This window comes from Mobula hypostoma, chromosome 3, assembly GCF_963921235.1.
Source record: "Mobula hypostoma chromosome 3, sMobHyp1.1, whole genome shotgun sequence".
Classification (NCBI taxonomy): domain Eukaryota; kingdom Metazoa; phylum Chordata; class Chondrichthyes; order Myliobatiformes; family Myliobatidae; genus Mobula; species Mobula hypostoma.
The window spans coordinates 44,363,278-44,387,968 of record NC_086099.1 but is presented as its reverse complement, the minus strand read 5'-3'; the positions used below and the strand labels follow the sequence as shown (position 1 = coordinate 44,387,968).

The following is a 24,691-nucleotide window of genomic DNA, read 5'->3' as shown; positions in this document are numbered from 1 at the left end:
GCCCAAAGCACACAGCACTTTTCAAAGCAAAGGGAACACAGTGCAACCCCACTTAGCTGACACGAACACCAACTGCACAATCTAAAAGTGTCAACATACACTCATTGTTGAACATAATGCATCATACTTCATCTGAACTGAAACAGATGTGGTTCCACATGAATTTCATAAACATCCCTCCAATTTACAGGAAACACTTAAATTTTTTAATCAAGAAGCACAGCTCATCTTTGAGAAATGGTTTTGCAATTTAACCACTAGAACGAATTACACAAACATCAGTAAAATCATTCCATGTCATTTGTATAGCGACTAGCTATTTACACGTGACTAAGCCACTGAAAATGACTCATGTTTTGCTGCTAGCTTTTGTGTGCCACCATAAAGAAATGGAAAACAAATAATGAAACTTTAAAATTACCATTTGTCAATGTGAATTATAAAACTGTGACATGTATTTATTTTATGCAAAAGGAATTCTGTATCACTGCAAAAATTAGATTAATTCTGGAATACCTTTGTACCATACCACATTTTCAAGCAGAACAGAAATCCAAAAACATTTGCCAGATCTCTCATTTTGAATGCTAATCCATGCCCAATATGCACAACTTTGAAATAATAAAAAATCATGAGATACTGCAGGTTGAGTCAAACTACATATCTATAAAGTACAAGTTGCAGTGACTTTTAAACTGATATTTAAGACTGTTCAAAGAATCTGCATAAATATGATACACAACAAAAGCAACAGTTAATCTATTCTACCAATTTATAAATATGTATAAATGAACATCTGCACATCTTAAAGCAAGCCCCAACCATCATTGTCAGCAATATTCTATCCCTAATATTTATTTTTCTTTGAGTATATTATTCCAATTAGTCCCCAGAGAATCTTTGAAAAGGAGTTGAGATTCAAATAAAGCATTGTTTGATGCTCATGTGCTCTTTCCTTTCCTTCTCAATTACTAATTTTTCATATGCAAATATATCCCAGCTGTTACTAAATACTAATATACAGACTAAATATACAATAGCAGAAGCAGCATACCGAACCGTATATAATACTAAAGGACCATAATTAGCTGTCATACTCATCAAATCAACTCATTTACAATGGTGTCACATTCCCTCAATTCAGAAATCAGGCTAATTATTCCAGTGTTCTTTTCAGTCACATTAAATTCCAATTGAGTGAGCAGCTGGGTTGTTTATCCAATGACAATATTGCTTGAATATATTTAATGTGTAATTCACTCATACATCAATATGCATCCCATGACTGTGATAGGAACCAATCAAAAGATTCGTACAGGTTGGAAGGTGAACGAGATGGCAGCTGGAGAGCCCTAATTTGATTTATAGAAACACGATTCAATATAGCGGCATGGGACAAAACAGTCTTCCATTTTTTTTATGATAATATGGATTGAAATTTCAAAGGTAATGATTTGCTGGCCTCTACTGGTGAAAGCTAAAGAACTTGTAGGCTGTCAATGTTATTCAACAGCAAATGAAAAATAGCAGAGAAAACTTAAAAATTAAACTTTAAAGTGGTTTTAAAGAGTCTCCATAAACATATAAAATGACCAATGAAATTAGATTGAGTAGGACCTTTCTCATCACCTCATGCCCTCTCTTGGACCAGAATCAGAATCAGGCTTATTATCACCGGCATGTGACGTACAATTTGTTAACTTAGCAGCAGCAGTTTAACACAATGCATAATATAGAAGAAAAAAATAAAATAATAATAATTAATAAATAGGTAAATCTTATTCAGTATACTTTATACAGTATATGTATATTGAATAGATTAAAAATCGTGCAAAAAACAGAAATATTATATAATTTTTAAAAAGTGAGGGAGTGTCCAAGGGTTCAATGATCATTTAGGAATCAGATAGCAGAGGGGAAGAAGCTGTTCCTGAATCGCTGAGTGTGTGCCTTCAGGCTTCTGCACCTCCTACCTGATGGTAACAGTTCCTACAGACAAATGTAGGAACTGTTTACTGAGGAAGAAAGTTTCTGAACTCTCTCGCAAATAATCATTTAAATGTTAAATTTCATACCTGTACAAAAAAGATTCTACAATTGTTTTTAACATCTTATAACTTCTTACCCTTTTTATGTCAGTCAATATAACCCTGCATTACATTATCACAAAACATAACCTTACCCTTGGCTTTCCGATAATATTTTGCTGAATCTGATATCTCTCTCCTTTAAAGGCCAGTTATCCTGAAGTCCAGAGCAGGAACAATGCAAATACTCCTAGTGTGATCGAAGCGGGGATAGTTTTTCAGCCGTAGTGGATCACTCCCTCCTTAAAGCTTCCTCTTACAGTGAGTGGTATTGCTTCTTGAATATTCTTGTATTTGACAGCAATGTTCAAGTAAATTGGCTACATAGACTCTCAAATTTTGAGCTCCATTACTCCAAAATTCATCAGTTTAAGAAAATACTTAGATTGAAGTATACATCTATCTTCATGGTAATTCATCTGTCACTACTCTGAGTCATAGAAAAGTACAGCACAGAAGTGGGCCCCTTGGCCCATCAAGTCCATGCAGAACCATTTAAACTGCCTGCTCCCATCAACCTGCACCCTGTCCATAGCTCTCCAAACCCCTACCATCCATGTACCTATCCAAACTCCTTTTAAACGTTGAAGTTGAGTTTGCATACACCACTTGTGCTTGCAGTTCGTTCCACACTCTCAGTACCCTCCGAGTGAAGATTCCCGCCACCAAGCTCCTTTTTCACCTTTCACCCTTAACCCATGACCTCTAGTTGCAGTCCCAGCCAGCCTGCTTGCATTTACCCTATCTATACCCGTCATAATTTTCTACAACTCTATCAAATCTCCCCTCCATCTTCTATGATCCAAGGAATGAAGTCCTAATTAATTCAATCTTTCCTCAGGTCCTCTAGTTCTGGCAACATCTTTGTAAATTTTTTCTGTACTCTTTCAGCCTTATTTACATCTTTCTTGTAGGTAGGTGAGCACTTTTAATATCTTTATTTTTCCGTTTCAGGGTTCTTTTGAAGACCCTAACCTGGAGTTACACGCAGGCTTCGGTTCTTTGTGGGAATGGGACCCGTTCTCGTGGTTCCACGACTGGCCATTGTTCGACATGCCAAGGGTTTGGCCTGAGAGTCTCGATTGTGTTCGGAAGCCTAAGATCTCAAGGCTCTGGAGACGGGTGGATCGAGGGTCAGTGTCATGGCAGGAGACTCATGTGTCGTCGGGGAGGCTGGAAAATCTTTCACTGTTGGCCCAAAGCCCCAAAGTCTTTGCGATCTTGGGACACAGAGCTCGAAAAAAGTGACGAAACGGACTTTTAACATTCGTAAATCAGCGGGTTGTTGTTATGTCTCCTGCTCGCTGTGAAAATGGGGTCACCTTCCTCTCCCTTGCCAGGGAGAGAGAGAACCTGTGCTTCGTCAAATGTCAGATGAAATGCGAAGCCTTTGGGGTAACTTTGGTCTGTGTCTTTGCTATTGCTCAGCACACGCTTGGGCTCGGTGACGGTACCGATGCACTTTTTTTTTTGCTGGTGGGGGAGGGGGGGATTGTACTTGCTGCTGCTTACATGTAGGAGGGGGAACTGGGGGGGGGACTTTGGGGTTCTCATGTTTAACTCTCTTCATTCTTTGGGGCACCTCTATTTTCGTGGATGTTTGCAAAGAAAAAGCACTTCAGGATGTATATTGTATACATTTCTCTGACATTAAATTCGACCTTTGAACCTTTGAAAACTTCATGCAATACTTCACATTAGGCCTCACCAGTGTCTTATACAACTTCAATATAACATTCCATCTCCTGTACTCAATACATTGATTTATGAAAGCCAATGTGCCAAAAGCTTTATGACCTGTGACGCCATTTTCAATGAATGTCAATGTTTTCTTGTAATTTAATGTTCCTCGTCATTTTCTAACAACCATCAACTTCTATGCCATGAGTAAACTTGAGTATATGTCTAATAACAACTCATCAGTTAATAAAGAAGATGCTAGAGATCACTTCCCTCTGGGACGCCACTTGTCACTTCCTACTATTCAGACACACCATCACTTCTGTTTTCATCTATCTCAGAACCAATCTCCTAAACCAGATCACAAACAAGAGAAAAGCTGCAGATGCTGGAGATCAAAGTAACACACACAAAATGATGGAGGAACTCAGCAGACCAGGTAGCATCTACGGAAAAGAGTGTTGTCAGCGTTTCAGGCAAAAACCCTTCAGCAGGACTTAAGCAGATTATTGATTTTCCCTTAACACCTTAAAGAAACAAAAACTAATTGAGAAAATAGCCAGAATTCTCTTCGTTTATTTGGGACACTATGCCGCTTTATTGGGACAGGAGACTGTTGCCAAATAATTTCTAACTAGCATCAGTTGCATGTCATTAAAATGCAAAATCAGGTGGTTTTTTCTAATATATATAGAAATCACGTGAACATTAAGCACTGCATTGCGTTTCATGCGAACAGTTTTTAAATAGCGTCAGTTATGTGTGTTTGTGTTCAAAAGTAATGATTTTTGTCACTGAAGGATGGCAAGAAATAAGCAGTGAGACAACTCAGAACTATTCTGTTCACTGCGGTTTCAAGTGTGAGTCTTGGAGATGTCAGAAACAGCTGGGAGTGAAAATGAAATGATTCCTCTACTTCGTTAGGAACAATTAAGAATTTGCAGGCATCAGCAATAATCTTGAATGTTACAATGAAAATGAAGATTTGGACGATGCAGTCATCAAACTCATTGCATGAAGGCAGTCCATCATCTGTACTCGGTGTCTCCGCTGATTTTGCTCATTTACAATCAATCAAAAGAATGCGGCAGCATACACTGGATGAATTCCTCGGTCAATAACTATTAGGAACTAATGCACAGTTTTCTGGTACTGTAGCAGTATTGGTAATGTTCTAATTTGTTTTGTATTTTACTTAAATACCTAATTTGTTACTCAGTTAAATGGTAGTTTGTCTTTTTTATACCTTTTTAACTAATTCTATGAAACTTCGACGAATTGGGGCAGCTGTTTACTTGGGCCAAAATGTACTGGTCCTGCTGTGTCTCAGAATCCCCTGTATATGCAATTGATAAATGTCTTTAACCACCAAATTCTACGTTTGATTTCAACATTTTCCCTGCTACTGTAAAATACTTAAACCAATTTTATGCAATGTTGACCAAAAACGCCAATACACATAGTTAGAATTGATCAGTTACACATAATCCCACTTTGAAACACCAATATCTAAGGTTTACATACGAGTTGAGTAGCTTGGCGTGGTTCCAGCGGCCATCAGAATTGGACTGTGCTTTTGCTCTTGATATGGATTGAGAGGTTAAAGGTTGAATACTTGGTTCCATTCCTGAAATGCAAAAAAAATGCACTTTAAAATAATAGGTACCAAAGCTGATTAACATTTACTCTTCGTAACTTTAAAAGCTACAATGAAGGCACTTTTTTCCATGTTGGATTGATAAGGTTCCTAAAGACCACCAGAGTATGTTATTCTGTGTGAAATATGATTTTTTTTTTTACTTCAAAGTGAAGAATGGTACTGAAATGATGTTGACAGGAAGATTTAAACAGTTCTCATCAACTTACGAATGTGGCCCAGGAGAAAGTCCAATCTGGATTTCTGGGTCACCAAGTTAAAAGATGACATCAATGGAAAATGTTATGGGGCTTGTTAAAATGACGACAGGTTTACACTCAACCTGAATAGGCCGATTTATTGTTGGTTCATTTGGTCTACAGAATGCACTGTGAACAAAGTGTAACGCTGGGAATTCAATCAACATGGTAGTTTAGTGCAGAGGAGAAATGTTGCTACGTATCTCTAATATATGCAGTAATTTTCATAACCTTGAGATAACTATTATTTCAAATTTGACAAGAGCTGCAATGTTTAATACACGTCTGTGTGTAGGGAAAGAAAAAATTGCACTTGAGTTAAAAGGTTATAAACGAAACAAATCAAGAGTACACAATAAACACAGTAGAGTGGGTTGGGGGTCTACAGTCAGAAAGCATGACTAGATCACACCTGGAAGGCAGATCTGGATACCTTAGGAAGCTTTGGCAATGGTAGGAGTTATGAATAAACTTGCCTGTATGGTACCTAGACTCCAACATTAAATTAGGAGTGATCCTCTGTGATTTATTTCGTTTAAGGAATTAACTTGCAGCATAGTATGTAGTCTTTGGGGCACAATGTTGTGCTGATCTTTTAACTTAAACCATAATTAATTTAACCTTTCCCACCTACCGTCCACTGCCTATCTAAGAGTCCTTTAAATGCCCCTGTTGTATCAGTCTCCACTATCAGTCCAGCAGTCCACCCCAGGCACCCACTACTCTGTATAAAAAAAGCATCTGTAACATCTCCCCTAAACATTCCTACATTCATCTTAAATAGATATCCTCTGGTATTGGCCATTGCCACTCTGAGAAAAAGGTATTGGGCCACTCTACCAATGGCCCAGGAATCTCTTCCCTCACTTCCCATAGTCACCCGTCCAGCTCTGGAGAATGAGATCAGCAAAGTTTTGGAAGTATTAGTGGAGAACAACAATCTCAGTGGAAAGGAATTATTTCGACAACATAGTATAAACGCTTGTTACCACTGCCTTGAACTGCACATTATTTTGGGTCAATTTTACTTTTTTGACTTATAAATTCTCATTAACCAAACGTGTTAAAGGATATAGGCTAAAATTATCTCATTGGGCCAACATACTAAGCTAAAAGCCTACTTTTAGTTCTATAGAGTAGAATAACATAGCATGGAAACAGCCCAAGTCTCCCATGCTCACCAGGGTACCCACCAAGCTAACCCCCTTCTTATTTATAAACTTACCCAAATGTCATTTAATATTGTTATTGTAGCTCCTCAAGCCCTTCTACTGGTAACTATTATTCAATATTTTCCATTTCTCTAGGCAGTAATGACAAGAATACCTCCTATTCTGACTTTGACAAATGCATACAAGTTATCACTATTGGCAGCTAGGTTAATTGTTACTGAATACTGGTAGATGCATATACTATTATTAGTTCACAATGGCCCAGAGACGACACAAGGCATACCATAGAATCACAATATTGTATCAGGGGATTAAAGGTTACAAGCAAAAAAACATGCAAAAGTACAGTAATAGTACTTTTATAAAACTGCTTTGGCTGGAAATCTACAATAAAAACAAAGTACTGGGAACGCTCGGTATCCACGCCACATCTTTGGGGATGATTCCATTTAAAAAGTCAGTTTACTTTTTCCACTCCTAACTTTGTCACAGATTCTAGCAGTGTTACAAAGTAGATGTGCTTTGTCATAGATTAGATTATAGATTATTGAACTAAAATATTCTAGAAGCCCTGAAATAGAGAGGATCCATTTCTGCTATTTATAGCAGTTAGCATAACACTGTCTCAGCACCAGCAACCCAGGTTCAATTCCCGCCACTGTACTTTAAGGAGTTGGTACATTCTCCGCGTGACCACGTGGGTTTCCTCAGGATGCTCTGGCTTTCTCCCACTTTCTAAAGATGGACAGGTTAGGAGGTTACTTGGGCAAATGGGTGTAAATGGACAGCACAGTCCTGTTGGGCAGGAGGTCCTGTTACCCTGCTGTATCTCTACAAAATATATCTCCTCTTCTTCTCCTCTTCTTCGGTTGTCCATCGAAATCCGATGACGATGTCCACTCCTTTAACGGTGAGATCTTTGATGACTATACAAGTCCTATCCTGGACCCACAAGCTCTATTGCAGCCACATACACCCATAGAAATCACAAGTGCAAACTCACCAGTCTTTGAGTTCATTCTTTCTTTAGATTTAATGAACTAAAGTTCTTCTAATGCCTGTCTTATTTGCTGTGATAGCTATACACAAGATATAGCTAAGATCTGGAAACATGACTACCAAACTACAGGCAAAATACCATGGATGTTGGAAATCAGATAGAGCAGAAAATTCAGGACACATGGCTGCATCTGTTGAGAGGTGCACAGTGATAATGTTTAGTGTTCCAAATAAAACGTAACTGCTTTCCTTTCCACAAATACTGATCGTTCCTAGCATTTTCTGTTTTATTGAAGAAAACAGATCTCCCTTGTAAACAGTTGTTAAACATTACATAGGATACCTGTATCAATGGTGACATTTGAAGATTTGAGAACCGTCTCTCCATTAAAACAGGTCAAGCTGATGGTGTAAAGTGTCCCCGGTTTTCGATCTGTTAGCTTCAGGCTTCCATTTCTGAAATTTTAAGGAGTTTAATTGAATATACAGACATGCTACCAAACACCTGTAAAGTGCTGAAAACATGGATTTTAACATGAAAGCAACACGTGATGGGTATGGTGATTCATCATGCAGAATTTGATGACAAATCAAGCTTTCTTAATTTCATGCCTTGTTATCTTAAATTGTGGCAAATGACACACTGGGGTCTCAGCGCCCTCAAGTCCCACGCAGAACTAACTGCAATTATGAAAACACACCAGACAGTAAATTAATAATATGAAAGAGAAAACATTTCAGAAGAAACGGTTCTTATTCAGAATATTACCATGGTTTGCGTTTTGATTATTTGATAAGGGTTTTAGTTTGATTTCCCGTGCAGAAACAGTATGGTGACATCATTTGGCATAATTGACATCCAGTATCAGCACAATTTAGCCAAAATGAAATTAAATGGTACATGGATTATTAATCTCAAAACAATTCAGTGCCCAGCACTTTCTGGTTACATTCTGCTCTTGGGGCTCAGATCAGAACCTCAATGTCATCATCTCCAGCAACTTACTCAATGTTACATGAATACAACAGGCTGGAATCCACTAGTTTCTCCAAAACAACAATGCTCATCAACACCCACCTTGAACCTTCTAAATATATTAGCTATATCATTCTCCTCAAAGAAAAATGGACAGCATTGGTGAGGATCAATAATTCCAAACAATCAAGGAATCTAAACTGACAGATAATGTTCTAATCTCTGGAATATTACCATTTTTAATCTTTTTCTGTCAGTTTTCCAAATGACTTACATTTTGATTACACCTTGGCATCCTTCTCCTAAACCCGTATTTGTAACATTGCATGTTTAAAAATACTACCGTGTCTTATTTATTCTGTCTTTTTCAGTCATTTATTCAGACACAGCAAAATCCAATGGGCTAGGAAAACACAAAGTACCTCAGAGAGAAGTCTGAAACTCAAAGCACCTGTGCTTCCAGCACCAGTAGTTTATTCCTTCAGTTTACCTTACTTATAAATTATTTTGCTTTGACTAATTTATATACATCTCAATGAATTTGCTTCATTTCTTTCTTGTAGGGGCCAAGCTTAGAATCTGCTCTTCTCCATAGGGATCACCTTAAATTCAGGATACACATTTAATTACTTTTTATTTATTCTGAGATTAATGCCTCGAAATCCCTACGCTCGCTTTTCCACCCTGCTTCAGCTAGTCATAGAAAGGGTAGTGGCGCCATCTACTGATCAACTACAAGAATTAACATTTAGCAACCCCAATAATCCAGTATCCTATAGTGCCAAACTAATGGACATTACTCTTAATGTTACAACACATATATTTGACTTTATTTACTTGTTACAGAGTAATGTAATAAATTATCCAGTGAACACAGTGAGCTTAAAAGAAGCAAGAAATACATGAGCATTCTAGACTCCAGCCCTCCATGTAGACATCCAGGAGTTGGTTGCACATTCTGTTCACATTCTTGAATCCCGACGAGAGAGTCAAATGCCAAAATATAAAGATTTATGAACAATTGATTGCCGGGCCAGCAGAGTTTTATTGCACTTTAAAGCTTACATTTGAAAAGTGAAATTATAAAGTAATGAATGCATGAAGCAGAATATTGCAATAATGATAGTTAGCTAAAGCTTTACTGTCGTTGCTGAGGCAACAAGATTGCAGTGCCACTCCATTCAGTGCAAAGCAGCATACTGGCAATTCAGTCACGGAAAACATATTAAAATAATGTCTGAGTTATTTAGAGTGGCATCTCAGTTACAACTGAATTAAAAATAAATAACTCTAAAATGAAAAGAAACAATGGCTACCCCATTCAAGTATTGCACCTGCCCTTGTTATAAAATACAATAATCAAAGTAGTATCAAGAATTAAAACTGAAATTTTAAAAAAATAAAGGGCTTTGAAATCAAAGTACCTATGGACAATGGGAGGGTGGAAGGGAACATTGTTCAGTTGCACGACAACCCTGGTGGGGGAAAGACTTCTTTTTCAATCTGGATGTCTCTGCAGAGATGTTTCTGTATCTCCTGCCATAAGGTTGGAGATCAAACAGGTGATTACTGGGGTAGGGTGAGTCTATCATGATTTTGTGTAGACAGGGTCAATTATAGATGGTTTCCATATCTGGTAGTTGTGCCCCAGTGATGTTCTGTACAATCCTGATCACTCATTGAAGAGCTTTTAGGTCGACCTTGTTGCAGCTACTGTACCATGCTGTCATGGAGTAGGTCAGTGTGCTCTCGATTACACATCGGTAAAGGCCTACCAGCAGATTTTCTCTCTTTAAATTTCTGAGGTAGTATAGGCACCATTGAGCCTTCCCTACTATTCGGGAGGTGTTGGTGGTCCAAAGAGCTGCTCTGCGAGGTTCACTCCCAAGAACCTAAAGCTGGAGACCCTTCCACTGCTTCACCGTTTACGTAGTGGAGGTTGTTCATACCTCTTGATCTCCTGACGTCAATAATCATTTCTTCGATTTTTTAAAATGTTGAGTGAAAGGTTATGGTAATTGCACCATTCAGACAGTTTCTCCACCTCTTCTCTGAATGCTGTTTCATTGTTATTTGTAATTAATCCAATCACTGTGTTGCTATCTGCAAATTTGGTGATGGAGTTGGTGGCATAGTCATGGGTGAAAAGAGTGTAAAGGAGTGCACTCAGTACACATCCCTGTGGTGTACCAGCGTTCAGGGTCAGAGAGGTCGATGTGTACTCGTCTAGTCTGACTGTCTTTGGTGTCACTGTTTGCAGGGCAAAAGACCTTTCCTTTATATCAAATGATGGGCCCGATGCATGTCAGGGGTCAGGGGTCAGGGCCACACATGGCAGGGGTTAGTGGTGTTACTGAAGAGTGTCTCTGTCTGTTGATGGTACAGTATCTGTTTGTCTGTCATGTGCTGTGTCATATGACATAGGCAATCATGGTCTTTCCATGAACACTATTGTTCTTGGCAATTTTTCTACAGAAGTAGTTTGCCATTTGCCTTCATCGGGGCAGTGTCTTTACAAGACGGGTGACCCAAGTCATTACCAATACTCTTCAGAGATTGTCTGCCTGGTGTCTGTGGTCACGTAACTAGAGCTTGCTCGTATGACCATCCACCACCTGCTCCCACGGTTTCACCTCACACTGACTGGGGGACTAGGCAGGTGCTACACCTTGCCCAAGGTGACCTGTAGGCCAGCAAAGATAAGGAACACCTTACATCTTCTTTTGTAGAGATGAATCTCCACCCAACCTCCCTGTTTGCATCTGTACTTGGCGGTTTCAATGCCTCTTTTAAAGTTTGACTTGACTTCACTGTATGCTGCAAGGTCACTGGATCTGTAAGCAGCAGCCCGAGCCCTGTGCAGGTTCCAAACTTTGTTCTTCAGCCGTGGCTTCTGATTCAGGAATAGACGGATGTTTTTATTGCTAATGACATTGCCTACACATTATTCGATATAGTGCATGACATGGTGGTGTATTCTTCTAAGTCAATTCCAGAATCATGCTTGGATACGTTTCACCAAGTACGAGGGGTGATTGATAAGTTCGTGTCCTACGGTGGAACGAGTCAATTTTAGAAAACCCAGCACATTTATTTTTCAACATAGTCCTCTCCTACATGTACACACTTAGTCCAGCGGTCGTGGAGCATACGGATCCCTTCTTTGTAGAAGTGGTCCACAGCAGGAGTGATTGATAAGTTTGTGGCCTAAGGTAGAAGGAGATGAGTTATACCGCTCTCATTACATGCACGTGCAGTTGAACTCTGAGTGAAAATGCAGGAAGTTTGAAGTTAATAACTTATCTCCTTCTACCTTAGGCCACGAACTTATCAATCACCCCCGCTGTAGACCACTTCTGGAGGTCCAAGACACCAACTTCTACAAAAAAGGGATCCGTATGCTCCACGACTGCTGGACTAAGTGTGTAAATGTAAGAAAAATAAACGTGCGAGGTTTTCTAAAATTGACTCCTCCTTCTACCTTAGGCCATGAACTTATCAATCACCCCTCCTAATAGACTACATAGAACTAGGGTGGCATGCTAATGTAGTGGTTAGCACAACGCTTTGCAGTACATGTGACCTGGGTTCAATTCCTGACACTGCCTATAAGGAGTTTGCACATTCTCCCGTTGACTGCGTGGGTTTCCTCTGGGTGCTCCAGTTTCCTCCCACAGACCAAAGACATACCGGTTGGTAAGTTAATTGGTCATTGTAAATCGTCCCGTGATTAGGCTGGGATGAAATCGGGGATTGCTGGGCAGCGTGGCTCGAAGGGCCGGAAGGGCCTATTCTGTGCTGTATATCAATAAAATATTATTTGTGAAACTGGAGTGTCTAACAATGTGCAGTACTTGTTCAGAAAAGATGTCAAAACCATACACCCATGTTATATAGAAGAAATTTTTTTTATTTATATATATATATATATATATATATATATATATATATATATAAATAAAAGGACTGTTTACATCTGCTGTTTGTTAGTCCGATGTTGAGATTTGAGCACTCCTAGCACCCTGCCGAGTGCTGACTTCAGAGATCCCAGTGAAAGAAGATCTCAGCTAAATGAAGTTTTCACATCTATGATAGAATTTGTTGAGGACAAATGATCAGATATTCATTTTCGACAACTTCTTGCCCAATAGGACAGCAGCTTATGGGAAGAGAAACAGGACAGTAAATCACTGATTTTTTTTTGGACTGGATGAAAATATTTCATCCCACTCTTGGTCCTTAAACTTCTGTCCTGCTTGCTTCTGCTCAGGTCAAACTGAAAGGAATTGACAGAAGGGGTGCTGAGTGGGCATTTTCCCCTTGCAAGGGGTCTAGAAAGAGGGAACATTAATTCAGAATAAGAGATCACCTATTTAAGACAGATGAAAAGAAATTTCTTCTTTCAATTGGCCGTGAATCATTGGAATTCCCTCTAATAAGACATTTTTCCCGCTCCACCATTTTTCATGAAAAAATAGATTTTTTTTAAATAAGTGAAAAATCTCTCAGCTCTTTCCCAAATGATAGTGGAGATGGGGGGCAGGGGGAGCATGTGCAGATAAAGGTTACTGAAGGCTTCAATGGGATATAATTACTACTATACTAACTAAATGCTGGGGTTTTTTTTAAAAAAACAAAAAACTATTATTTTCTAAACTAATATTTTAAAAGAAAACACTGTCTAAATCTAATTGAAATGCATTCATAACCTATGAAAAGGTTGAATGATGACTGGAAACTAATGTTAAATTCCCAAAACAGCATTTCACTTTTGGATGTGCAAGAGCAAAGATGACAGACCAGTGGGCATTTTATTTAGAATAGAATAGAATCACCAACCTGTGATTCACCTGTGTACCTGTGTTCTCAACATCATTTGAATGCATACGGATGTGGCTGTTCTAAGAATACTATAGAACAGCTTTAAAACCTTTAGTCTCCTACCCTTTCAGCATTCCAATCACAGTGCCTTCATCTGCTCTTCCATCTCCACCTTGCATTAGATTAGACTGCATAATTGTTATTTCTTTGCAGTTTAAATTTTTTATATAATTACCTATGTATATGCAATTTTTCAGTATGTTTTCCAGTCGTCAGTATGTATCTGATTAGTACAAGTTTGAATGGAATGTTCGTTATCTATGGAATAAATGCAAAGCAGGTTAGCTTGCTATCTCTTTTCTTTTTTGTTCTTTCCTGCCATCATCTTCTTTCCTTTCCCAATTCCTTTGTAGTAGCCCTTAAAACAATTATGAAGCAACAAGTTTTATGCCTTATTCTTGACTTCTGAGAGAACCTCGGATCAAATCACCAAAATCAAACACTTCTCAAGGTACTTTCCCTTGTAACTGCAGAAGGGAAAAAACTCGTCCTCTTGCATCTTCTCTTCCTACCACCTGGGATCCCAAACAGTTTGTTCAGGTGAAACAGAGACTTGCTCGCCTTTCTTCCCAATCCCATTCACTGTAATCAGTTCTCACAACGTGGTTTCCACTGCACTGGAGAAATCTAAGAGGCACTAGGTGATCGCCATGTGGAGCATCTCCTTTCATTCCTTAGGGGTGGCCATGAGCTTCCTGTTGCCTTCTACTTTATTTCATTATCCTGCTGCTAATTGTTTTCTCTTCCAGTTGACCTGAAATGCCAGCTGTCTCTTTTTCCACAGATGCTGACAAACTCAGAGGGGTTTCCACCACTTTCTACTTTTATTTCAGATTTCCAATATCTGCAATATTTTGATTTTTGAAGCAGAAGGATGAATTTAGGAAGGTTGCATTTTACTGCATCTGTGTGATACTACTTCTGACAGGCAGAGCTAAAAATTCAGACCAGGTCAGACCATCTCTGTGGCAAGAGTAACAGAGTCAAGATTACAGGTCAATGGCCTCTCTTCAGGACTGCTGTAAATTAGTTCCATTGACTTCAGTAGTATTCCCCCCATTACATCTTTTCTAAGATATGAAGTATAAAAATATATGGCCACATTCATCCTCCTTCATGTTCAGTACTCTGTCACTGCTGTAGCATTAATTTTCTCCTTGCGAAGGTATCTGGAAAGAGGGAACATTAATTCAGAATAAGGAATCACCTATTCAAGGAGGATGAAAATAAATTTCTTCTTTCAGTGGGTCATTAATCTTTAGAATATAACAATATATTTTTCTCTCTCTACCATTTTTCTTGGTGGAGAGATTTTTTGATTAATTTTGTGAATTTTGATTAATTTAAGATTTCTTTTGAGAGGGGTACCAGTGAATAATAAATGCCAGCTGGTGGCGTAGTGGCATCAGCACCAGACTTCGGAGCGAAGGCTCCTGAGTTCGAATCCAGCCGGCTCTCTTGCACGCTTTCCATCCGTGCTGGGTTGAGCATCGAGCTAGCAACTCGGCCTCGTAAAAATAAGAAAGCCTGCTAAAAAAAATGTTGTCATGACGGCGTCCCGGTGACTCCACTCAGAGTTAAGGGCTTTCTTCTTTTCTTCTTCTACCAGTGAATAATGCAACCTAGTCTTAGCACTCCGAGGAAAATGTGAGCTCATTCCTAGGCCATTCACTTTCCTCTCCAATAATCACCACATCCCCACAGAATTGTTATTGATTTTCTGATGATGCTCTCTTTGACATATTCTATTATAAAATTAGACCCAACAATAACACCATCCCTTTTAGACGTGAAAAATACTTGTATGATTGTACTGTGTTGGATTCTGTTATTTAAATCTAAAGTTCTTTTTGAAGTCAGAAAAGAGGCATAAAAACTCATTGCTTCATGATTATGTCATGAGAGCTGATGGAACAAAAGGATGGTGAAACAAACATGCTCAGAGGGTTTTACTACTTGAAAAAGAGAGCAACTTGAGATGGTGCCTAGCTTAAGCCCAAAGTTAAGAAAAATACCATTCAAATCAATAGATAAAGGTGAACCAATTGGAAAGCAGTTAGTCAATACTGTAGTCAAAAATAACCAATGACAAAGTACTCATTCACTTAAAGTAGTACAGAGAGGCTTTCAGAATTATACTTTGTATAGACAATAGAGGAATATTGCATATAAAGGCCACTTAAAATACAAGCAGATAATGAATTGTTAAACTGCAAAGAAAATGGCAATTAAACTTAAGCAGTCGAATCCAACAATTAATTCTTATTCATTTGGTTTAGCTATTTCAAAGTCAGTTAGTCGTAAAATACCACTATTGCCTTTTATACATCCATACATGTACACTATTTACTAATTTAAGTATGCTTTCCTAATTGAAATTTTAATAAAGGAAAATGCAATTCTAATGAAACAATAAACACTCATAACATCCTGATCAATAGAAATAAGGAGATATTCAACAATTGAGTCAATACCTGTGTAGGGAGAAAGGAGATCGCCTCTTGGCAAATCATTTTGTGTGAAATCTTAATGATTCCTTCTCTTACCAGTCTTATAGAGTTCTCTACCAATTCGCAAACAATCTTATACAGCTTTGAGGGAAACACCAGGAAAGTTGATGAAGGCAAGTCAGTGGATGTTATCTACATGGATTTTAGCAAGGCCGTTGACAAGGTCCTCCATGGGGAGTTGATCAACATTCAGCCGCTTGGCATTCAAAAAGAGGTAGTAAGAAGGATTTGATATTGGCTTTGCAAGAGAAGCCACAGAGTGGTAGTAGATGGTTGCCCTCTGACTGGAGGCCTGTGGTGAGTGGTGTGTTGCAGTGATTGGTGTTGTGTCCGTTATTGTTCGTCATCTACGTCAATGATCTGCATGATACATAGAAACATAGAAAATAGGTGCAGGAGTAGGCCATTCGGCCCTTCGAGCCTGCACCGCCATTCAGTACGATCATGGCTGATCATCCAACTCAGAACCCTGTACCTGCCTTCTCTCCATATCCCCGATCCCTTTAGCCACAAGGGCCATATCTAACTCCCTCTTAAATATAGCCAATGAACTGGCCTCAACTGTTTCCTGTGGCAGAGAATTCCACAGATTCACCACTCTCTGTTTGAAGAAGTTTTTCCTAATCTCAGTTCTAAAAGGCTTCCCCTTTATCCACAAACTGTGACCCCTCGTCCTGGACTTCCCCAACATTGGGAACAATCTTCCTCCAACTAGCCTGTCCAATCCCTTTAGGATTTTATATGTTTCAATAAGATCCCCCCTCAATCTTCTAAATTCCAACGAGTTATTAGGGAGAGTCAACATGGCTTTGTGCGTGGTACGTCATGTTTGACCAATCTATTGGAGTTTTTCGAGGAGGTTACCAGGAAAGTGGATGAAGGGAAGGCAGTGGATATTGTCTACATGGACTTCAGTAAGGCCCTTGACAAGGTCCCGCATGGGAGGTTAGTTAGGAAAATTCAGTCGCTAGATATACATGGAGAGGTGGTAAATTGGATTAGACATTGGCTCAATTGAAGAAGCCAAAGAGTGGTTTTAGAGAATTGCTTCTCCGAGTGGAGGCCTGTGACTAGTGGTGTGCCACAGGGATCAGTGCTGGGTCCATTGTTATTTGTCATCTATATCAATGATTTGGATGATAATGTGGTAAATTGGATCAGCAAATTTGCTGATGATACAAAGATTGGAGGTGTAGTAGACAGTGAGGAAGGTTTTCAGAGCATGCAGAGGGACTTGGACCAGCTGGAAAAATGGGCTGAGAAATGGCAGATGGAGTTTAATACAGACAAGTGTGAGGTATTGCACGTTGGAAGGACAAACCAAGGTAGAACATACAGGGTTATTGGTAAGGCACTGAGGAGTGCAGTAGAACAGAGGGATCTGGGAATACAGATACAAAATTCCCTAAAAGTGGCGTCACAGGTAGATAGGGTCGTAAAGAGAGCTTTTGGTACATTGGCCTTTATTAATCAAAGTATTGAGTATAAGAGCTGGAATGTTATGATGAGGTTGTATAAGGCATTGGTGAGGCCGAATCTGGAGTATTGTGTTCAGTTTTGGTCACCAAATTACAAGAAGGATATAAATAAGGTTGAAAGAGTGCAGAGAAGGTTTACAAGGATGTTGCCGGGACTTGAGAAACTCAGTTACAGAGAAAGGTTGAATAGGTTAGGACTTTATTCCCTGGAGCATAGAAAAATGAGGGGAGATTTGATAGAGGTATATACAATTATGATGGGTATAGATAGAGTGAATGCAAGCCGGCTTTTTCCACTGAGGCAAGGGAAGAAAAAAAAACAGATGACGTGGTTTAAGGGTGAGGGGGGAAAAGTTTAAAGGGAACATTAGGGGAGGCTTCTTCACACAGAGAGTGGTGGGAGTACAGAATGAGCTGCCAGACGAGGTGGTAAATGCGGGTTCTTTTTTAACATTTAAGAATAAATTGGACAGATACATGGATGGGAGGTGTATGGAGGGATATGGTCCGTGTGCAGGTCAGTGGGACTAGGCAGAAAATGGTTCGGCACAGCCAAGAAGGGCCAAAAGGCCTGTTTCTGTGCTGTAGTTTTTCTATGGTTTCCATAAGCCTAGTCGATCCAGTCTTCCATCGTATGAAAGTCCTGCCATCCCAAGAATCAATCTGGTGAACCTTCTTTATACTCCCTCTATGGCAAGGATGTCTTTCCTCAGATTAGGGGACCAAAACTGCACACAATACTCCAGGTGTGGTCTCACCAAGGCCTTGTACAACTGCAGTAGTACCTCCCTGCTCCTGTACTCGAATCCTCTTGCTATGAATGCCAGCATACCATTCGCCTTTTTCACTGCCTGCTGTACCTGCATGCCAACTTTCAATGACTGTTGTATAATGACACCTAGGTCTCATTGCACCTCCCCTTTTCCTAATCGGCCACCATTCAGATAATAATCTGTTTTCCTGTTTTTGCCACCAAAGTGGATAACTTCACATTTATCCACATTAAATTGCATCTGCCATGAATTTGCCCACTCACCTAACCTATCCAAGTCACCCTGCATCCTCTTAGCATCCTCCTCACAGCTAACACCGCCGCCCAGCTTCGTGTCATCCGCAAACTTGGAGATGCTGCATTTAATTCTCTCATCTAAGTCGTTAATATATATTGTAAACAACTGGGGTCCCAGCACTGAGCCTTGCGGTACCCCACTAGTCACCACAAGTGTGGCACATGATAATGTGGCAACTTGGCTGGATCAGCAAATTTGTGAATGACACCAAGATTGTGGGTGTGGTGGACAATGAGAAAGACTGTCAAAGCTTGCAGCAAGATCTGGAGCAGCCGGAAGAATAACAAATGGAATTTAATGCAGACAAGTGTGAGATGTTGCACTTTGGGAGAACGAAGCAGGAAAGGAATTTCCTATGAGTTGTGGGTTTTGACCAAAGAAAGAAAATAGCTGGAGTCGCTTAGCACTTCCAAGCAAGGCTGTTTATTCAGTATGTCAAAAATCCAACTCAGGAAAATTAGCAAAAATAGCGAAAACAGAATTATAGCTACATACTATTTCATCCTATGTGAACTCCTGGCAGCTCAATCTCTCCCTCTCTCGTACCAAGAGCGATCCACACTTTTTTTTAGCACCAGGACATACCCTCTTTAAATAGCCACGAAGTTAACTTACATATGAATCAGAATATGATGCATCCCACGATGTAATTACAATCATATTACAAAATAAACAGAATTATCTACCTCAAATGCAGTATACAAATGTGTACACATCATTTACACATGCCCATTACTACAGAAACAGAATACTCCATGTATGGCAGGCGGGGCACCATAAAGCCAACCTATTATAAAACATATAGAGGGGAGGAAGACATTGAAATTCACACACTCAGTAAATGCATTCACACACACACTGCCTTGTCATCGCACTGAGTGCTGCCCGTCACATATTTACAGTAGTCTTCATAAATCAAAGTATCGCGTACAGGGGATAGGATGTTATGTTGAAGTAGTATAGGATGTCGCTGAGGCCTAATTTGGAGTATTACATGCAGCTTTGGTCACCTACCTACAGGAAAGATATCAATAAGAATGAAAGATTGCAGAGAAAACAGTCCAGGACTGTTGGACTCGAATATTAGGTAAAGGTTGACCAGGTTAGGACATTATTCCATTGAGTGTAGAAGAATGAGGGGAGATTTGATAGAGGTGTATAAAATTATGAGAGGTATTAGATAGGGTAAGTGCAAGCAGGTTTTCTCCCACTGAGGCTGAGTGAAACTAAAACTTGAGGTCATGGGTTAGGGTGAAAGGTGAAATGTTTAAGAGAAATGTGAGGGGAAACTTCTTCATTCAGAGGGTGGTGAGAGTGTGGAACGAGCTGCCAGCAGAAGTGGTGCATGCAGGTATGATTTAAACATTTAAAAGAAATTTAAATAGGAACATGGATGGGAGTTGTATGGAGGGTCATGGCCCAGGTGTAGATTGATCGTACTAGGCAGATTAATAGCTTAGCATGGATTAGATGGGATGAAGGGGCTGTTTCTGTGCTGTAGCATTCTATGACACTAATTCCCCTACTAAGTCATTATCTTACCTTGGCAATAAGAATATTTCATCTTCCTTTCTTCCTTTTACAAAGACAAGGAGAACACATTCAAATACAGAAAACAGATGTGAATCCCACTCAATTTGGAGGGTAGTAGAGTTTTCCACTTCCAACTGCACATCAACACGTTTTTCTGTGACTCCTGTAACATACAAGATTAATAATTGAGCTTAGTTTAACTTCTTCAGTTTCCAAGTTTATAAGACAGGTATGGAGCTGATAAGTTCTGGCAAATACTCTTCTTTTAAACGTGACACAATTACCAAATCACCAGGGGGCTACAAGCATACAAAAAGACTTAATAATCTAAGGCAAGAATTGTCTCACATTGAAAACCTTCATACACCACATCTTTCCTCTGAACACCAACGTTAAATCGCACTTTTATTAATCATGCATAAACCAGCTCTAATTGGTAATCACTTAACAGCAACCCCCTTTACATGTACTCTCAGGCTCAATACATGTTGCTGAGCTCAACACCATTCTCTACTTTCCTCCGGAATTCTACCATCTCACAGTATGCCAGCTATCCATCACCTACTTCAAAAGCCAAACATCGTAATTGCTGAAAATTTCTAATGACAACAGAAATTAATGGAAGTACTTAGTAAATCAGGTCGCACCTATCGAGAGAGAAATAAAACACCTTTATTGCATTTTACCGCCCAGACCAGAGATCCTCATCACCCAGGCTATGCTGTTTTCTCACTGCTCCTATCAGTTAGAAGGTACAAGAGCCTCAGGATTCGCTCCACCAGGTTCAAGAACAGTTACTACCCCTCAACCATCAGGCTTTTGAACGGAAGGGGACAACAACGTTCATGTTATTTCTGGTGTTCCCATGACCAATAATTTCACTTTAAGGGCTAATTATCTTGTTAAGTCATGCTTTCATTTTTATTGCTATTTATTTATATTTACATTAGCACAGTTTGTTGCTCATTGATCCTGTTTACAGTTATTGCTCTATAGATTTGCGAAATATGCCCCGAGAAAAAAGCAGCTCCGGGTTGCATGTAGTGACCTGCATGTACTCTGATAATAAATTTTACTTTGAACTATGAACTCCTTCCTGCTCCTCTGGTAAAGTATTTGTTTCACTTGTTGAAGATTTACACTGTAATCATTGGGATAAAATTGAGGAAGTATGGCCCTTTCTAAAAATGCCACACTTTCTCAATTTTAATGATCACAGTGTATGGCGTCACTTTCAATACATCATGACCTTGCGATAATTAAAAATTTGTTAATCATTGATTTCCCCAGGAAATTTCTATTTGTTTCTTTGTTCAAATCAAGAACTGAAATTGTAATAATTTCCTAAGTATTGACAAAAAGAAAAACATTACAAAAATAACAGATTTTCTGTGATCGTCATTGTATCATAAGGATTTGACTGACAGCTTTGAGCGTTCACAATGGTGCTGGGCCTCTGATTAATATCAGAAACTCCATAATATTCACCAACTGCATATAGAGAACAACAGAGTGAACCCATTGACTTCAAAGATTCAATCCCTTTTAAGATAGAGCTTTAAATAGAATAAACTTGGAGGTCTATGGGGAAACACCAGGTGAATGGGATTAATTATGTCTCTTCTGAATACCCAGTAAAGAGGCAATGTGCTACAAACCTTCTTCAGTGCTCCATGATTCTATATAAAGCAAATTTACAAAAAAATATGGAAAACAGTTTACCCAAGAGGCAACTGTATAATGTTTCAAAAATTACCATCGCGTTTGCTTTAGTTACAATACCTAAACTTGCATTTATATATTTTAACCAATAAACATCCAAGCTGCCTTTAGGAGCTACTATCAGACAAAAATCAGCACCCAGCCAATAAACTTATAATGTGGTAGGTGACCAAATGTTTGGTCAAAACTGTGAATAATCATCTGCATAGGTTCTAATAATCAAACACTGAAACTTTTCCATGTATAGATAAATGTATTTCTGATATAATTTGGGGGATTTTTCTGTGCTCTCACCCAACCTCGAAAATATTGTGGAAAAAAAAATACTATCATGCAGTCTTCTTAAATATGGTCTAACCAGGTTTAACACAACGCTCCCTTTCCGCCCCCCCCCCGTTCTTTTTTTAAATTTTGAGAAATAAAGTTTACTGCTTGTTTTGCCCTTTTTTTAGAAAAAAAAATGACCTCAGTGTCCTGTGGCATAACTTACAGCGATCAGAGTATTAGTATTCCAAAATTCATTTATTCCTGAACTTGTAACTTTCATGTCATAAAATATCATTCAAAATGTCCAGTTCCATTCAGCAGTCCATTTCTGCTGAACCTCATTTGCTAATTCTTGGCTTATTGAGATAGTTCATTAACTTCGGAGTCAGAGAGACGTACAACACGGAAACAGGCTCTTCGGCCCAACTGGTCCATGCTGACCAAAATGCATCATCTGCTACAATTTGGCCCCTAACCTTCTAAACCTTTCCTGTCCAACTGTCTTTTAAAAGTTATTATTTTACCTGCCTCAACCACTTTGCTCTGGCAGCTCAATCCACATACGGTGTAAAAAAAGTTACCCCTCAAGTTCCTATTAAATTCTCACCTTAAACCTATTAAAATGGTGAACAACAGGATGTTCAAGGTCTCCTTTGAAGACCAAATGCAAGAGTTCTGCAGTGGTTGCTCAATTGACATTTGGTTTCTCCAATACAGAGAGAGACCGTGTTGTGAACACCAAACGCAATATATTAGATTGTAAGAGCAAATGAATCACTGCTTCACCTGGAAATACTGTATGGGGATTGGTCCCTGGATGGTAGAAAGGTGAAAGGGAAATGTTGTATCCACCCTGGGTGGATGTCAAAAGGAGGTGGTTGGTTGGCAGGAGTAGATCGATGAACCAGGAAGCAGGTTGCAAAGGGAAGAGTCTGTGACATGGTGTCAGGTGGTGGAATCTTTTTGAAAGTGGTGGAAATTCTGGAGAATGTGGAAACTGATGGTGTGGCAGGCAAGGGCCAGGGGACTGTATTCCTGTTCTGTCCTGAAGAAGGGAGATTGAGAGCAGAGGCGCAGGAAATGAATGAAATGCAATCAAGGGTTTTGTTAACAATGGTAGAGGAGAAGCCACAGTTCAGAAAAAGGGAAAGACATTCAAGTGGTATCTGTACGAAAAGTCTCAGCACTGGAACAGATATAATGCAGACGGAGGAATAATGGAATAAAGTCCTTGGAACAGGTAGGATGAAATAAAGAATAATCGAGATAACTATGAGATTCAAGAGGCTTGTAACAGACGTTAGTAGCTAATCTATCTTCTGAGATAGGGAGAGGTCCAGAGAGGGAAGGGGTCAGAGAAGGTGACAGCAGGACAAAAATAGGTAGCAGAAGTAGTAGTACAGGAAGCAGCACCTACACAGATTATCAAGGTCTCAGAAAAAGTGTCAAGGGAGTGAGCTCAGAGAGGCCTGAAACAAATATTCCACAGAAAGATAAACATAGTTTAAACATCAATATTGTTCGGCATTCATCCATGACCCTTATACTCATGCCTAATGCTGAAATGGAAGCACTTCCCCAAGGAGTAAGTTGCATCTTTTCTTCCTTTTAAAAAGGGCATGGAAACAAACTGATCAAGTGCAATTGGACTATTCTCTGCAGTAGAGAACATACAATGATACAGCTAGTTTGACTGCACAACTTGCTTTCACACTGAAACTTGTCAACTTGCAGGTCTTACCAGCCAGGGGTTTGTACATTTTCCCCAGGAATGCATGGGTTCCTCTGGTTGCTCCAGTGTCCTCGCACATTCTAAAGATGTACACTTAGTGAGTTGTGGGCATACTATGTTGCCATCAAAAGTGTGGTGACACTTCAGGCTGCCCAGCACAACCCTTGCTGATTTCCTTCAATGTAAACTGACCATTTCACTATGTTTTGAGGTAAATGTGACAAATAAAGCCAAACGTTATTGCTCTTTACTCCTTTATAATGCATCCTAAAAGCTATTACATAGAGAAAGCTCGTGTTCACCCTTTTGTTGTTCCCTGACAAACTTTGTTCTCATTCTCGTGACATGCCTTGGGAGTTTTTGCTATGTGAAAATGGCTGTAGATATTGTTTCATGAACAGTAAACATGTATTTTGAAGGGGAATGAAAGTAAAATATATAAAGTGGGCTCAGAGTAACATATTCATAAATAATCTTGAGGTTGAAATATCCACATAAAACACACTCAATTTTTTTCTGCATCAGTGTGGGGCTTTCAAGTGGAACTTTTAGGAGTTGTACATTAATGAACACAGTCTGTGGACTAATTTAACTATGATGCCATATAACACTGAAATATGATTTAGCTTATTTTTCTGGAGACATTTACAGTGTACGGTTAAACCTGCACCAATAGTAAAACCTGAAA

At 39.2% G+C, this 24,691-nt stretch overlaps 1 protein-coding gene across 2 annotated transcripts in view; it reads right to left on the bottom strand.

Annotated features, from left to right (window-relative positions):
- LOC134343399 (uncharacterized) overlaps positions 1-24,691 on the bottom strand; it is a 49,774-nt gene that overhangs the window by 12,948 nt on the left and 12,135 nt on the right. For both annotated transcript variants that reach the window (XM_063042104.1, XM_063042103.1), the window contains exons 2-4: positions 20,292-20,445; positions 8,178-8,290; positions 5,292-5,394 (exon numbers count right to left, since the gene is read on the bottom strand). In XM_063042104.1, the coding sequence (XP_062898174.1) occupies positions 5,292-5,394; positions 8,178-8,290; positions 20,292-20,445 (370 nt within the window). The remainder of the gene's footprint in view (positions 1-5,291; positions 5,395-8,177; positions 8,291-20,291; positions 20,446-24,691) is intronic.